This window comes from Zasmidium cellare (assembly GCF_010093935.1).
Source record: "Zasmidium cellare ATCC 36951 unplaced genomic scaffold M409scaffold_6, whole genome shotgun sequence".
In the NCBI taxonomy this organism is placed as follows: Eukaryota; Fungi; Ascomycota; class Dothideomycetes; order Mycosphaerellales; family Mycosphaerellaceae; genus Zasmidium; species Zasmidium cellare.
In genome coordinates, this window is record NW_022986950.1 from 855,858 (window position 1) to 869,187 (window position 13,330).

General features: G+C 54.7%; 4 protein-coding genes across 4 annotated transcripts; 3 read left to right on the forward strand and 1 right to left on the reverse strand.

The window, feature by feature from the left end:
- Positions 1 to 709: 709 nt before the first annotated feature.
- Positions 710 to 5,248, forward strand: M409DRAFT_19056 (uncharacterized protein; the record flags this gene model as incomplete). Its single annotated transcript, XM_033804764.1, has 2 exons — positions 710 to 4,848; positions 4,909 to 5,248. The coding sequence occupies 2 exons, from the start codon at positions 710 to 712 to the stop codon at positions 5,246 to 5,248; spliced, it is 4,479 nt and encodes a 1,492-aa protein (XP_033671974.1).
- A 510-nt stretch (positions 5,249 to 5,758) lies between these two features.
- M409DRAFT_51307 (uncharacterized protein) lies at positions 5,759 to 6,808 on the forward strand (the record flags this gene model as incomplete). Its single annotated transcript, XM_033811767.1, has 1 exon — positions 5,759 to 6,808. One exon carries the CDS (start codon positions 5,759 to 5,761, stop codon positions 6,806 to 6,808), a length of 1,050 nt encoding a protein of 349 aa, XP_033671975.1.
- A 566-nt stretch (positions 6,809 to 7,374) lies between these two features.
- Positions 7,375 to 9,114, forward strand: M409DRAFT_19058 (uncharacterized protein; the record flags this gene model as incomplete). Its single annotated transcript, XM_033804765.1, has 1 exon — positions 7,375 to 9,114. One exon carries the CDS (start codon positions 7,375 to 7,377, stop codon positions 9,112 to 9,114), a length of 1,740 nt encoding a protein of 579 aa, XP_033671976.1.
- Positions 9,115 to 9,154: 40 nt separating this feature from the next.
- On the reverse strand, positions 9,155 to 12,647 carry M409DRAFT_35897 (uncharacterized protein; the record flags this gene model as incomplete). The annotated part of the gene is made up of 7 exons (XM_033810465.1): positions 9,155 to 9,429; positions 9,616 to 10,329; positions 10,624 to 10,879; positions 10,945 to 11,304; positions 11,364 to 11,597; positions 11,658 to 12,419; positions 12,552 to 12,647. 7 exons carry the CDS (start codon positions 12,645 to 12,647, stop codon positions 9,155 to 9,157), a joined length of 2,697 nt encoding a protein of 898 aa, XP_033671977.1.
- Positions 12,648 to 13,330: the final 683 nt, after the last annotated feature.

A 13,330-nucleotide genomic window follows, 5' to 3' on the forward strand; every position in this document is an offset into this window, starting at 1 on the left:
CTGACCTCGTCTCATTGCTGCTCTAGCTCTAGCTTCCAGAACATCGACCTGCTTCCTCGACGCTGACTGGCGTTTTCTGGGCCCCATCTCTGCACGCCGCTTGTCTGTGTGACTCTGTGATCTCGGCTCATGGATCTTGCTGGTACCCGGCCCGGCGTGTGTAGGTGTTGTGTGTGTATGGCCTAGGCTAGGGACGGACAATGCTATGCAGCGCTGTGCGGTGCTGTGTTGTGTGGTGGACAAGCGAATTGTTGACTGGGGGCTAGGCGTGCATTATTTTTCTTTCGACCCGACCGGTTACGGCTTGCGGCCTTGCCTGCTACTGGTCTGTGGTCGAGTGCATAGGCGACGCTTGCGTGCGAGGTGTGTGTGAAGGTGGGTAGGCGGATGGGTTAGTAGATGGTGGGTTTGTTTTCTTTCTCTCTTTCTTGAGGTCTGGGTTTCTTTTTCCTTCTTCACCACCATCTTCCCTCCCTTCTCGGTTTGGGTTGCTTGCTTGCTTGCTTGCTTGCTCGCATTCCACCAGGGAGTGTGCATGCGACCAAGGACATCCATCCTACGGGGATCCTTTCTGTCCACTCTCATTGGAGCGCACTCGTTCCAACCACCCAAACCAACAGGCCGAATCCCGAAGTAACCCTCACTGCCTGTCAACAGGGATTGGCAACACCGCTCCGCCCCCAATTGACTCTCGGCTCCTGCCGCCGCCATGGAGCACGCAAAAGAGGTCCTGGAGAAAGACCTCCATCTCAACCACCCCGGCCACGTGCACGGCGGCACGACGACGGAGGTTGTTGAAGAGCAGAGGGAGGTTTCGGAATCGAGTTTCAAAGAGGATTATGTCCCTTCCACTGGACGACCTTCCCTCGACGAGAAAGACCGCCATGGCGTCAACGTCGCCAATGCCCAGAAGGAGTTCGCGGAATTGCAGAGGGAACTCAGCAACATCTCGCGAAAGCTGAGTCGCAGCAAGAGCGGAGAGAAGGGCCGCGTGCAAGACCTCGTGCAGGATCTGGAGAAAGCGACGACATCGCCCACGAGCAGCGAAGATGAGGAGCCTTTCGACTTGCAAGAGTACCTGCGCGATTCCAAGAGCTTGGAGGAGGAGTCGGGGATCAAGAGCAAGCGGATCGGGGTCATTTGGGATAAGTTGACGGTGAAGGGCATGGGCGGCGCGAAGATCTTTGTCAGTGTCTTTCCGGATGCGTTTGTGGATTTCTTTGGATTCCCGGTCAAAATGCTCCTGGGCCTGGTGGGGCTCGGAGGAAAGAAGGGGAAGGAAGTGAGCATTTTGCAGGACTTCAAGGGGGTTGTTAAGCCGGGCGAGATGGTGCTCGTGCTGGGCAGACCTGGGAGTGGATGCACGACATTCTTGAAGGTCATTTCGAATCAGAGGTTTGGGTACACGAATATTGAGGGCGAGGTGCTGTATGGACCTTTCACGAGCAAGGAGTTTGAGAAACAGTATCGCGGCGAGGCGGTGTACTGCGAGGAAGACGATGTGCACCATCCAACGCTTACGGTTGGGCAGACGCTGGGGTTTGCGCTGGAGACGAAGACGCCTGGAAAGAGACCTGGTGGAATGAGCACTGCTCAGTTCCGGGAGAAGGTTGTGGATATGTTGCTGCGGATGTTCAATATCGAGCACACGAGAAATACGATTGTCGGCAACCCCTTCGTGAGAGGGATTTCTGGAGGCGAGCGGAAGCGTGTTTCGATCGCAGAGACCATGGTGACAGGAGGTGCAGTCTTTTCGTACGATAATTCGACAAGAGGGCTTGATGCATCGACGGCTCTGGACTATGCGAAGTCGCTTCGTGTGATTACCAACATCTACAAGACGACGACGTTCGTGTCGCTATACCAGGCCTCGGAGAACATCTACTCCCAGTTCGACAAGGTCATGATCATCGATGAGGGACGGCAGGTGTTCTTTGGTCCAACGCAAGAGGCACGAGCATATTTCGAGGGTCTTGGGTTCCTCGAGAAGCCCAGACAGACCACCCCTGACTACCTTACTGGCTGCACGGATCCGTTTGAGAGAGAGTACAAGGAAGGCCGCGATGAGTCGAATGTCCCCTCTACACCTGATGATCTGGTTGCGGCTTTCGAGAAGTCCACATACGCTACTAAGCTCGCGGAAGAAATGTCTCAATACCGGAAGGTTGTGGAGGAGGAGCAGCATGTCTATGAAGACTTCAAGATCGCCGTTCAACAAGGAAAGCGCCATGCGCCGAAGAAATCCGTCTACAGCATCCCCTTCTACCTGCAAACTTGGGCTTTGATGAAGCGCCAATTCATCCTGAAGTGGCAGGATCGTTTCTCGCTCGTCGTCTCCTGGATCACCTCCATCGTCATCGCCATTGTCGTCGGTACCGTCTGGCTTCAGCAACCCAAGACCAGCGGCGGAGCTTTCACCAGAGGTGGTGTGCTCTTCATCGCTCTACTCTTCAACTGTTTCCAGGCTTTTGGTGAACTGGCGAGTACCATGTTGGGACGGCCAATCGTCAACAAACACCGCGCGTACACCTTCCACCGTCCGTCGGCGCTATGGACTGCGCAGATCGTGGTCGACTTGGCATTCGCAGCCGTGCAGATTCTAGTCTTCTCGATCATGGTCTACTTCATGTGCGGACTGGTCTACGACGCGGGCGCCTTCTTCACATTCTACCTGGTCATCATCACATGGTACCTCGCCATGACGCTCTTCTTCCGAACCGTGGGATGTCTGTGCCCGGACTTTGACAGCGCCATCAAATTTGCTGCTACAATCATCACGCTTTTCGTGCTGACGTCCGGATATCTGATCCAGTACCAATCGCAGCAGGTCTGGCTGAGGTGGATCTTCTACATCAACGCTTTGGGCCTTGGCTTCTCGGCGATGATGGAGAATGAATTCAGTCGATTGAACCTGGAGTGCGATGGCACGTATCTGATTCCCTATGGACCTGGCTATGGCAATATCTCGCATCAGACGTGTACGCTCGCGGGAAGTACGGGTGGAAGTGCCTCGGTGACTGGTACCAGCTATATCGAGACTGCTTTCAGCTACTACCCCAGCGATCTCTGGCGCAACTGGGGCATTATCGTAGTGTTGGTTACTGTCTTCCTGGCTACGAATGTGTTCCTGGGCGAGTACATCAAGTGGGGTGCTGGTGGCAAGACCATCACTTTCTATGCGAAGGAGACCAAGGAAACCAAGGAGTTGAATGAAGCTCTGCAGGCGAAGAAGAAATCCCGCACACGGAAAGACAACTCGAGCGGCGGTGGAGCTGACCTGAGCATCGAGTCCAAGGCTGTCCTTACTTGGGAAGATATCTGCTACGATGTGCCCGTAGCGTCTGGACAGTTGCGATTGCTGAAAAATGTGTTTGGATACGTCAAGCCCGGTCAGTTGACTGCATTGATGGGTGCCTCGGGTGCTGGAAAGACCACGCTTCTGGATGTGCTGGCTTCTCGAAAGAATATCGGCGTTATCACTGGAGACAAGCTCATTGATGGGAAGCCTCCTGGTACGGCTTTCCAGCGAGGGACAAGTTATGCCGAGCAGCTCGATGTCCACGAGGGTACTCAGACTGTGCGTGAGGCACTACGCTTTTCTGCGGATCTGAGACAGCCGTATGAGACGCCTCAATCGGAAAAGTATGCCTATGTCGAGGAGATCATTGCATTGCTTGAGATGGAGGACATCGCCGATGCGATCATTGGCAGTCCTGAGGCAGGTCTTGCTGTCGAGCAACGAAAGCGAGTCACAATTGGTGTGGAATTGGCTGCTAAACCTGAGTTACTGCTATTCTTGGACGAGCCGACTTCTGGACTGGACTCTCAGAGTGCCTTCAATATCGTTCGCTTCCTTCGCAAGCTCGCCGGTGCCGGACAGGCCATTCTCTGCACGATCCACCAGCCAAACGCATCGCTCTTCGAAAACTTCGATCGTCTGCTCCTGCTTCAACGAGGTGGAGAGACGGTCTACTTTGGAGACATTGGCAAAGACGCACATGTCTTGATCGACTATTTCCACAAGTATGAAGCTGACTGCCCGCCAAACGCCAACCCTGCCGAATGGATGCTGGACGCCATTGGAGCTGGTCAAGCACCACGGATCGGCGACAAGGACTGGGGTGAGATCTGGCGAGAGTCTGATGAGCTGGCTCAGACTAAATCAGAGATCATCCGCTTGAAGGAGGAGCGTATCCGTGAAGTCGGCTCGCAACCTCCCGCCGACCAGAAAGAGTTCGCCACGCCGCTGTGGCACCAGATCAAGATGGTCCAGTCTCGGACGCACAAGTCGTTCTGGAGATCACCCAACTACGGCTTCACGCGACTCTTCAACCACGTCATCATCGCCCTGCTTACCGGTCTCATGTTCTTGCAGCTCGACGACTCCCGCACCTCGCTGCAGTACCGCGTCTTCATCATCTTCCAGGTCACCGTCTTACCCGCTCTGATTCTGGCCCAAGTCGAACCGAAGTACGATCTCAGTCGATTGATCTACTACCGCGAAGCTGCGTCGAAGACGTACCGGCAATTCCCCTTCGCAGCATCGATGGTGCTGGCTGAGATGCCGTACAGCATTCTCTGTGCAGTGGGCTTCTTCCTGCCGCTGTACTACATTCCGGGCTTCAACTCCTCATCTGATCGCGCGGGTTTCAACTTCTTCACGGTGTTGGTTACCGAGCTGTTTTCGGTCACGCTGGGACAGATGGTCTCGGCTCTGACGCCCAGCACGTTCATCGCCGTGCTGCTGAACCCCTTCATCATCATCGTCTTTGCGCTATTTTGCGGTGTCACGATCCCCAAGCCCCAGATTCCTGGATTCTGGCGCGCGTGGTTGTATGAGCTCGATCCGTAAGTTTCCATCACCCCCTACCCACCGAACAAGAATTAGACACTAACCTGCATTTCCAGCTTCACCCGCCTCATCTCCGCCCTCGTCTCCAACGAACTCCACGGCCAAGCCGTCGTCTGCACCGATGCTGAACTCAACCGCTTCACCGCACCTCCTAGTACCACCTGCGGCGACTACATGGCACCCTTCTTCGCGGCGGGTGGTCCCGGCTACATCACCAACAACGCGACCTCGGACTGTTCCTACTGCGCGTACAGCGTCGGCGACCAGTTCTACGAGCCTCTGGGGATCTCGTTTGATCACCGCTGGAGGGACTTTGGGATTCTGTGTGCGTTTGTGGGGAGTAATCTGATTTTGCTGTTTTTGGGGAGTCGGTATTTGAATTTTAATAGGAGGTAGTTGATACGACAGAGGAACCGGTGGTTGTGTGTTTTGTGTTCGCATAGCGTGGTGTGGTGGTTTTTCTCTTCGGGTGTTATAGAGATAGATGTGGGATGATGGATGAGTGAATGGGTTTGAGATTAAGATAGGATGGGGTAGGCTCAGTGTCTAACAAAAGGCTTTAATTCGACGTTCAAGAGAGCATCATCAATGCATACCCTTTGATCGTATCGGCAAGTAGTGAAGTCGAGGTCGTTATTCCCGTGCAGGTACCCACATCACGTCACAGGTGGGTGAATGTTGGGGTGCGGACCAAGCCCCGCAGATGCGAATCAACGATAACCTCGTCAATGAGGGCAAAAAGAGAAAGGAAATGATTTATTAATCCATCATCTCCGAAACTTGGAGAGGCGCTTTTTTCCTGTTATATCTACCTATTTACACTCTCGCCTTGACGGTAAACTTGTCTCCCAAACAACCACATACCGACGACCTCACGGACAGGACAGAAGAAAGACAGAAAGAACCATGGCGTCCGAACAAGAAGTCCGCGCCTGGACCTTCACAGGCGGATACCCCGACACGCTGAAACTGTCGAAAATCAAAGTGCCTCAAGAGAGCGAGGTGGATGAACAACACGTCCTCGTCCGGATCTCCGCCTGCGCGCTCAACCCCGTCGACATCCAAATCATGAACATGCCAACTTTCACGGCACCGTGGGGCGACAAATCGCCCAAGACGACCGTGATGGATTTCAGCGGGACGGTGGTCGCCTGTCCAGGAGGACAATTTTCTCAAGGCGATGAGATCTTCGGCATGGCGTTTAAATCGTACCTCCCTGCCGGGGGCGCGCTGGCGGAGATGGCGTGCCTGGACCTGCGGGGCACGCCGGCGGTGAAGAAGCCGGAGGGGTGGAGTGCGGAGAAGGCGGCGGCGATTAGTCTCGTGTGGTTGACGGCCAAGGCGTGTATTGAGAACGTGGCGCCTTGGGTGGAGAAGACCCAGGGGAAGAGGGTGGCGGTGCTCGGGGGGAGTAGTTCGACGGGGATATATTCGATTTTGTTGGCGAAGAGGAGGGGGTGGAAGGTCGTTGCGACGAGTAGTGGGAGGAATAAGGATTTTGTGCTGGAGGATTTGAATACTGATGCGCATGTCGATTATACGCAGGAGGAGGTGCGGAGGGCGGTGGGGAAGTTTGAGCCGGATGCGGTGATTGATTGTGTGGGCGGGACGGAGTGTATCGGGTTGCCGTCGAGTAAGCGGTATATCTCCATTGTCGGCGATAAGACGGGCCGGACGATGATGGGGGGCCCGTATACGTACTACGACTACCTGCACCCCCTGACGGCGGCGAGCCAGTGGTTGAGGTGGGCGTGGGGCCGGGTGGGACTGGGCGAGGCGTATGATGTGGTGATTTTGAGCCCGAAGAATGAGTGGTTGGAGGAGGCGAAGGGGACGTTGGGACAAGAGCAGATTTTTGTGGATGCGGTGTTTGGGTTTGAGGATGCGAAGGACGCGTTTGAGAGGTTGAATAGTGGCAGGGCGAGGGGGAAGGTTGTTGTGAGGGTTGCGAGGTAGATGAGTAGGTGGTGGCGAGGTCGATGGGCTTTTTGACGGAAGAACATTGGGAGAATTAGTAGGTGGTGTTGGCTCTGGCTTTGGTGTCGTCGAAGTGAGGTATGGCATTTTTGCTAGATCTTGTCGATTGGATGGAGCCTCGTGCTCTGCCTGGAAGACGATACATATACTCGATCGAGCACCCTAGAACAGAGCAAAGGTAACGATGACAATAGGTTTAAGAAAACATGTATATAGCTATTCGTTTAAAACGACATACTTTCCTCTTCTAGTAAACAGTCAACGCCCAGCCACTCCTTCCCAAAGCGGCCTCGTTAACGAATCCTTCGGAGGCCCTAATAAGACCCTTACTTCAGCTGCGTGCTTCAGCTTATGGTCCTTCATCCTCTCGATGCTACCCGGGATTTCTTGTTCCACAGCTGTTGTGAGCCTTCCCTGCACCTTCTCACACTTGGAAGTGGCCTTGGACTTGACGCCTACTGCCTTGTCGCCGGCTGACGAGATTACCAGACCTCAAGAAATCTATACCTTCGTCTAAGACTGGCCCGGACAAATCAACCATCACCATGCCTTCCCCCCTCACAATCATCACAACCCTCCTCATAGTCTACCTCACCTCCTACATCTACCGCCTCATCCGCAACTACCTCCTCGCGCGTAAATCGGGATTTCCCTACTTCATCGTTCCCTGGGAACAAGACCACATCATCTGGATGATCATCAGCGTGCCACTCCGACCCTGGCTCAAGAAAAACCTCCCAACATTCATCTACAACCGCCTCGTGCTCACAATCTACGGATTCGAATTCACAGAAAAGTTACGCATGTTCCAGGAGTATGGCGGCCAGGACGTTCAGAGCTACGTGATGGTCACGGTAGGCAAGTACGAGTTCTCCACACGGGATCCAGAACTCGCGACGGAGATTCTGCGACGGACGAGGGATTTCCAGCAGCAGGATGCTATCGGCGTGGTTCTGGATCGGTTTGGGAAGAATCTGTTGTCTAGTGATGGGGAAGACTGGGTGAGGCAGAGGAGGGTGGTGGCGAGTACGTTGAACGAGAGGATTTCGAAGACAATTTTTGAGGAGAGCGTTAAGCAGACGGAGGGGTTGTTGGGGGATGTCGGTGGAGGGGAAGTGACGGGGAAGTTGTTTGATGGGATGAAGAAGATTACGATTAATGTTTTGACGGGGGCGGGCATGGGGGAGAGTGTTGCTTGGAGGGAGGATGAGGATGAGGGAGTCAAGGGGAAGGGTGGTTATCGCATGAGTTATATTGAGTGTGTCAAGGTGGTGATTGAGTGTGTTGCTGGGCCGATTGTCTTGCCCAAGTGGTTTCTGGAGTGGTATCCGAGTTTCGCGCCTGGCTCAGACTTGTTGAGGAGGCTGAACGTTGCAGTCGAGGAATTCCCCCGGCATACGTGGGAACTGCTCGACAAAGAAAAGCAGCGCATGCAGCACGGATCAGGCGAGTCTCGAAGCAACATCATCAGCCAACTCCTCAAAGCCTCCGAGGACTTCGAAGGCGAGAAGAAAGGCGGCAAAGCCTTATCAGACGACGAAATGCTCGGCAACCTCTTTATCTTTATGGGAGCAGGCTTCGACACAACAGCCAATACCCTCTCCTTCGCTCTCGTCCTCCTCGCCCGTCATCCCGAATGGCAAGACTGGCTCTTCACAGAAATCGACGATATCCTCCCTCCACCAGGCTCTGAACTATCCTACACCGCCCTCTTGCCAAAAGTAACCCGCATCCTCGCCCTCATGTTCGAAACCCTCCGCCTCTACACACCCCTCATCCATCTCGCAAAACAGACCCGCGCCGAACAAACCATCACCACTTCCAGCGGGAAAACGTTCTGGTTCCCGAAGAACGCCACGGTTTACGTCAACACCGTAGCGATCCACATGGACGAAAAAGTCTACCGAAACATCAATCTCAAACCTGGCGAGGAGTCCAAGGACAACGACGAGCTCCTCTTCCGCCCCACGCGCTGGCTCAACGCTGATAACACCACGCTCTGGACCGCGCCGAAGGGGAGTTTCATTCCCTGGAGCGCTGGGCCCAGAGTCTGTCCAGGGCAGAAGATGGCGCAGGTGGAGTTTGTGTCGATTTTCTTGCGGTTGTTTGGGGAGTTTCGCTTGGAAGCCGTGCCCTTGAAGGGGGAGACGAGGAGGGAGGTCGAGGAGAGGCTGGACGCGCGGATGCAGGAGAGTTTTTCCATCTTGACATTGCAAATGAAGGATCTGTACAATGTGGACGAGGAGGAGAAGGGGGTGAGGGTGAGGTTGGTGAGGAGGAAGTAGTATGCCCTTCAAGGGTCCTGTCTTACCCCTTTTTTCTTCTCTACTTCATAGATATACTACTTATCCTCTGCGCCAGCGAGTTCCCCACCGCGTCGATGGCGCCCTTGGGGCTGCGCAACGAAATCTCCTGCGTCGTCGCTGATCTCTTGAAGAGCAGGATGTTCGTGCTGCTGTAGATGCCGCCGGAGCCTTGGAAGGCTTCGGCTTCGGAGAGATAGATGCGAGACCAGATCAGCGCGGTGTACCAGCCGATGGCAATGGGCGTCCACTGGAAGGCTTCTTTGGGGTAGCTGTTGGGGGCGGGGGGGGTTGCTGCTGGTGTTTCAAGGCCTATCGCCGTTTTGATTAGCTCACGTAGTGCATCTGATAGTAGGGAGATGAGCATACCTGGAGTTCTAAAAGGACTTTGTCCATCGGCTCCTGGTGTCTGCGCCGCCGCTGCTGGTATTGCTTCTCCTCGGGCGAATTGGGCGGATTGACGGGCTGCTCTTCCGAGCTCACCTGATCGTTTCTCCTGGGCAACAGAGCTGGAAAAGTCTCCATTGGAGATCCTTGGTGCTGTTTCAACGAAATGTATCTGCTTCTTCTCAGCGAGCTCGATGGCTTGGAGGAGGGTGTGGACTTGGCTTTGTAGTCGGGGCAGCCAGGTGTCTAGCCAGTCCTGTGTCGGTCTGAAGGCTGAGGTTGTCTCAGAGGTGGTGTTGGAGGTGTTCTGTGTGAGATTATTGTTTGACAGAGACGGAATGCTCGTCGTCGAGGGCGTTCGTGAGGAGGCGGAGGCTATGGAGACGGTGGTGGTCGCGGGCTGCTTGCCGCGTGCCTTCTCGCTGAGACGCGGACTAGAAGTCCCTTCCGCTAGGTTGGATGTTGCTGTTGTTGACGAAGCCTGAGGAGTTTCCTCGTCCTCCTCCGACTCACCACCATCATCTTCCTGATCATCATCGTCGTCACCTATGGCAAACCTATCATTCTCCGGCACATCACCTAACGACGAAGACCTAGCAGAGGCAGCGGGCGGAGGCCCTCGAGCACTCTCGAACGACGCAGGGCGAGAGCCAGACAACGGACTGTTGATGCTCAATGCATCTTCACCACGGTCTTTCCGCTGCTGAGCCAGACGGTCCAGTTCGGCCAGAGCGCCATCGATGTTGTACTCCTGCAACGACTTGAACCGCTTCTTGTTGGCGACCAGCACCTCGACGAAGCGGCGGTTCTCTGAAAGGTAAGCAGCACCAAGTCAGCAATCCGCATGCGTCTCTCATTACTGCAGCAACAATAACAACAAAGAAACCCTCGAGCTAATACCCAGACAGTGGCAGACCCAAGAAACAAAGGCAGCACCCCCGACGAGACAGAACCGTGCTGCTCCGGCGACGACCACAAAGAACGCCACCTTCACCAACACACAATCCCGAGTCCTCCGAGGCCACACCATTCTCGTTACTCCATAGGCCCAGCAGAAACGGAAAAAAGTCGACAAAAAGGGGGGATAAAAATACTGAGACTAACCGGCGACGTGGTTCTCCACGATGGCGTTCAGGACCTCCATAAGCTCCAGAAGCAGTCTGTTATTACTGTCATTGCGAAGCAAGTAGCCTGGCGCCAGGAACTTCTGGCTGATGTCCATGAGCTTCGTGCTCGTCGCCCGCTGCAGGTTCTTGGCATGAGGCGCGATGTTCTTGAGAATGGCCAGAAGAGCAGGATACAGCGAATCGAATCGAGGCTCCAGGCCGCCCTTAGCAGTCATGAGGATCGAATGGATCGACTGGGCAAGCAAGTCAGTACACCGCCTCATCAACCACCTGGCAAAAGGAGGAAGGAACGACGTACACATATCAAGAAGTCCACATACGAGCCATGGAAGTTAGCAATGCGCATGACTGGAGGCAGCGTCTCGGGATGCCGGAACCACGTATTCAACTGTTGGGCGAACTTGTCTTCCGTGCTGAGAGTCTGGAGCACGTATATGCACATCCGCAAGACCCCCTGCTTGGACGGGTCGTCCTTGGAATCGATCGCATGGTACAGCAAGATGATCACGTAGTCCAAGATGCGGGACGTGTCGATGAGATATCGCCGGAACCTCTTATTGCACTGGACGAACTCCCAAAGGAACGCAATGAGCTCGGGAGCCCAGGGGATCGGTTTCTCCTTAGAAAACGAATAGTAGGGATTGACTGCCGTTGATATCTGGAAGCCAAGCGTCAGAGCAACAGCGTCACACTCAAATGCACGAAAAGAACACAGACCGGATGTGTCAAGGCCTGATTGACGCCTGCTTGGATGAATTGGAAGTCGTTGGGTCGGTGCAACTGGCTCAAAGCACGTCTGAACTGGTTCTGAATGGCATCGGGTGGCGGCTCGTATATTGTCAAGACAAGGATCAAGTGCAGGCAGTTGGTGACCAGCTGCTTTCGATTCTCGTGGGCTCTGACAACGACTTCGGCTGGCGTACTCCACAATCCTGGGTTGTACTTCAGGACCTGGATGACGTTTCATCAGCTCCAATCGGCAAGCAAAGCAAATGAACGACAGGGACAAACCGTATTGAGAAGCGAGCACAGCAGACCGTTGACGGATCGCTGTGGCAGCTTGGTGGTCATGTACGTCAGAGGTTTGATGTCGGTCGTTGCAACCTCCCACGGACTGGTGTACATGACCTGGCTCATCAGACAGATGAGCAGCCGACTGGTCTCCTGCTGGTTTCTCTCGTTCTCCTTGGTACTACCCTGCGGCCTGCTGTTACCGATGCCGCTGGTCCATACCCTGATCGCGGTGTCCAAAGTCGGATTGCCGTCCTCGTCCTGCCTCTTTGGGATGGTGAAGCCCGGGAAGAAGCAGAACTTGACCATCAAGTCGAGAATAGTCTCTCCCAGGGGAGGCCCGATCGGTTCCCAACAGTCCTCACCGCTATACTCCGTCGTTGGGTCCAGACCGTCAAAAAACTTGATGGGTCCATTGGGCCAATTGTCTCTAAGAAAGGCCGGTCTACGCGGGAGCCACAGGAAACGATGAAGCCATTGACAGAGGTGTGGTGCGCCAAAGGCGAAGGGTATGACACGGGTCATTGTCCTCATGCAGTTCAGGATCTCCTTGTTCTTGGTCTGCTGGTCGTCGGCGTGGATCTGCGTCGTTTGGAGGAGCCGCAGGCGTGCAACGAGAACGTAGACCAACGTCTCGAAGTTCTTGTCAGGCTCGGCTTGCACGCCCTGTGGACGTCTCTCCTTGGAATGCGTCAGATTTGCTATGTCGTTCGGCGACCAGAGCTGGAAGACATCGTCGACTTGTTCAGGAAGTGTCCAGAGCTGGGAAAGGACCTCCTATCAGCCAACATGCTCTCTGCAGATACCTATGCGACCACGCCGCAGCAAGAGTATCACTGCCATCTCTGCTCTCCATGCTCTTCTGAGATGTCCTGCTCTTTGCTATGCACTTACCGCGGTCCAGATGGGGTCATTGTGCGGGATGCCACGTCTGCTGTTGAGCTCGAAGATGTGCTTTTTGAGGGCTAGCTTGCTCTCGGAGGCGCCCATCTTGCCGGTGGTGTATTAAAGATCTCAGGGAGCGTAGGTCTTCGAATCGTCGTTATCGTGGGGAGTGGTTGGAACGATCTATGGTGGTGGGTGGACGGGCAAGATGCAGCATCGTTGCTGGATCTCGCGATGGTGCCTGCTGCTGTTTGTCGATTCTGCTGCCAGCGCAGAAGCAGCTTCCTCCTCTACGGCCTGGAGACGACAAGAGCTGTATGTGCGCACTGCTTGGCGACGGCGCTCAGTAAAGGTTGTCAGAGGTCAGCTGGTGGTGGGCCTATTGACGCAATACCGTACCTGGCTACCACGGCGGCGATCTGGAAGTCTACCGGAAGGATATCCACGCCCAAGGCAGGGTCCGAACCTAAGATCCTTCGCCATCTCTCCTGCACGTCACGTTGGAGCTATGAGTCTCAGATATTACTCTCGAGATGAGGCAGACGTCTTTTTGATCCCTTCATACGATATCCTACGTCTATGTTGGCCGAAGCAAAGCATCAAGGAGCAGCATCGGATATCCGCCAGCCAGCCAGCCGTACGGCAAACTTTCGGAAAATCCCTCCTCTGTACCGTTGTACTGCCCAACCTCTCCGTGCTCCTGAGGGCTATTTTTACGAGCCTGCTGTCATCGCGACGCTGCTCTCCGAACGAAATTGTCTCTCTTGAAAAATCCACGAATTTTTCTG